Source organism: Phaethon lepturus, unplaced genomic scaffold (assembly GCF_000687285.1).
Source record: "Phaethon lepturus isolate BGI_N335 unplaced genomic scaffold, ASM68728v1 scaffold37556, whole genome shotgun sequence".
Taxonomy (NCBI): Eukaryota; Metazoa; Chordata; class Aves; order Phaethontiformes; family Phaethontidae; genus Phaethon; species Phaethon lepturus.
In genome coordinates this window covers 2,328-4,558 of record NW_010549022.1, presented here as the reverse complement: position 1 = coordinate 4,558, position 2,231 = coordinate 2,328, and the positions used below count along the sequence as shown (strand labels likewise).

The following is a 2,231-nucleotide window of genomic DNA, read 5'->3' as shown; positions in this document are numbered from 1 at the left end:
AAGCTCCATCCCTGCACCCCCGAAGCGCGCGGTGCTCCCGCTGTCCCCTCCCGAGCTGCCCAGGGCTGAGCCAGGCAGCCCTGCCATGGCTTCCACGCCTGCCTGTCCCCGTCCCCATCCCTGTCCCCCTCCCAGGTGGGGAACTACAAGCGCACAGTGAAGCGGATCGATGACGGGCACCGGCTCTGCAATGACCTCATGAACTGCGTGCACGAACGGGCCAAGATCGAGAAGTCCTATGCCCAGCAGCTCACCGACTGGTCCAAGCGGTGGAGGCAGCTGATCGAGAAAGGTACCATGGCTTCCCCAGGGGGAGGCTCGCCCCAGGACACCCGGGCCCCACGGGTCCCCGTGCACCATCACAACTTCACCTGGTAGGGGTGGAAAGGGCTGTGCAGTGACACTCAGCTGTCCCCTCTGCCCCCCAGGTCCCCAGTACGGCAGCCTGGAGAAGGCATGGGGTGCCATCATGACGGAGGCAGACAAGGTGAGCGAGCTGCACCAGGAGGTGAAGAACAGCCTGCTGAATGACGACTTCGAGAAAGTCAAGAACTGGCAGAAGGACGCCTACCACAAGCAGATCATGGGTGGCTTCAAGGAGGCCAAGGAGGCTGAGGATGGCTTCCGGAAAGCCCAGAAGCCCTGGGCCAAGAAGCTCAAGGAGGTGAGAGGAGAAGTGCAATGTGACCTGGAGCGCCCATGCCATCTTCTGGCTCTGGGTGCCCAGTCCAGGCCGCGAGAGCAGGGTGGCACATCCCTTCAGGCAGAAGGATGGGCAGGGTCTGTGACTGCTACTCTGATGTCCCTTCTGTCTCCTCTGCACAGCTGGAGACAGCCAAGAAAGCCTACCACCTGGCCTGCAAGGAGGAGAAGCTGGCAATGACCCGAGAAGCCAACAGCAAGGCGGAGCAGTCCAACACCCCCGAGCAGCAGAAGAAGCTCCAGGACAAAGTGGAAAAGTGCAAGCAAGACGTGCAAAAGGTGCGAGCGCTGCCCTGCACCGGGCTCACAAGGCATCGGGCAGGGAAAACCAGTGGAAACAGCCACCCCGCCCCTTTCATTCCTGTTTTCCCATCCCTATGCTCCTGTAGAAGGGTGAGGACTTGCAGGCAGTGCTCAGGGGAGCGTGAGCAGGGCAGAGATTTACCCCTCCCGCACCTTTGCAGACTCAGGAGAAGTACGAGAAGGTGCTGGATGAGCTGAACAAGTGCACCCCGCAGTACATCGAGAGCATGGAGCAGGTCTTCGAGCAGTGCCAGCAGTTTGAGGAGAAGAGGCTCAACTTCCTCAAGGAAGTCCTCCTGGACATCAAGAGGCACCTGAATCTGGTCGAGAGCAGCAGGTAGGTGCCTCCCGTGCTGGCTGGGCAGAAAATGCCCATGCAAGGTCTCCTTGTCCTGCCTGGAAAGCAAACCAAGCCCTGGAGGGACCAGGTGCTTCCAGACCAACCCTCATCCCCCTACAAGGGAGAGGGGTTTCTGGCCAACATGATGGTCACTAAGAGGTACCAGAGTGGCAGGAGGGCTGGGCGGGAGCCTGGCACCCCCCTGTGCCTCGCAGGAGGTGACACAAGCTGGGCATGTCCCCAGGACACCCCGACAGGGTCCACTCCAACCCGCAGCACCCCGACCCACATCTCTCCCTGCAGCTACGCCAACGTCTACCGGGAGCTGGAGCAGACCATTCGCCTCTCGGACGCGCAGGAGGATCTCCGGTGGTTCCGCAGCACCAGTGGCCCCGGGATGCCCATGAACTGGCCTCAGTTTGAGGTGAGACTGGGCACCCCGGTTGGGGTGCAGACAGCCCCATGGGGCCGGCGGGTGCTCAGGGGCCGGGTGCTCTGTGCTTTCAGGAGTGGAATCCAGACCTGACACACACAATAACGCGGAAGGAGAAGCAGAAGAAGGGCGAGGGGGTGACCCTGACCAATGCCAGCAGCACGGGCGAGACAGGGGCGCCGGCGGGCGAGCGTGGGAGGTGAGGGCCAGCGAGGAGGGGAGATACCACGGGAAAGGCACGGCATTTGCCTGTGCAAACATCCCCAGTGCTGTGGGGACATGCAAGAGGACGTGGGATGTCCTCGCTGACAGCCACCGGTCTTCTCTGTCCTCCCTCCATGTCTTGCTGGACATGTCATTACCTGGGGGTCCTGCTCACTGCAGCCCCCGCTCCCCTGTAACCTCGGGAAAGCCGCAGCATTCCTCCAGATGTCGGTGGCACACGGTGGCTGC

At 62.0% G+C, this 2,231-nt stretch overlaps 1 protein-coding gene across 1 annotated transcript in view; it reads left to right on the top strand.

Moving 5' to 3' along the window:
• Nucleotides 1-135: 135 nt before the first annotated feature.
• The window catches only part of PACSIN1 (protein kinase C and casein kinase substrate in neurons 1), a gene marked incomplete at its 5' end in the record, with an annotated part of 3,073 nt that continues 977 nt past the window's right edge, over nucleotides 136-2,231 (top strand). Inside the window, 6 exons of the mRNA XM_010290153.1 lie at nucleotides 136-292; nucleotides 429-664; nucleotides 826-981; nucleotides 1,167-1,342; nucleotides 1,649-1,769; nucleotides 1,853-1,977. Of these exons, the coding sequence (XP_010288455.1) occupies nucleotides 136-292; nucleotides 429-664; nucleotides 826-981; nucleotides 1,167-1,342; nucleotides 1,649-1,769; nucleotides 1,853-1,977 (971 nt within the window). The remainder of the gene's footprint in view (nucleotides 293-428; nucleotides 665-825; nucleotides 982-1,166; nucleotides 1,343-1,648; nucleotides 1,770-1,852; nucleotides 1,978-2,231) is intronic.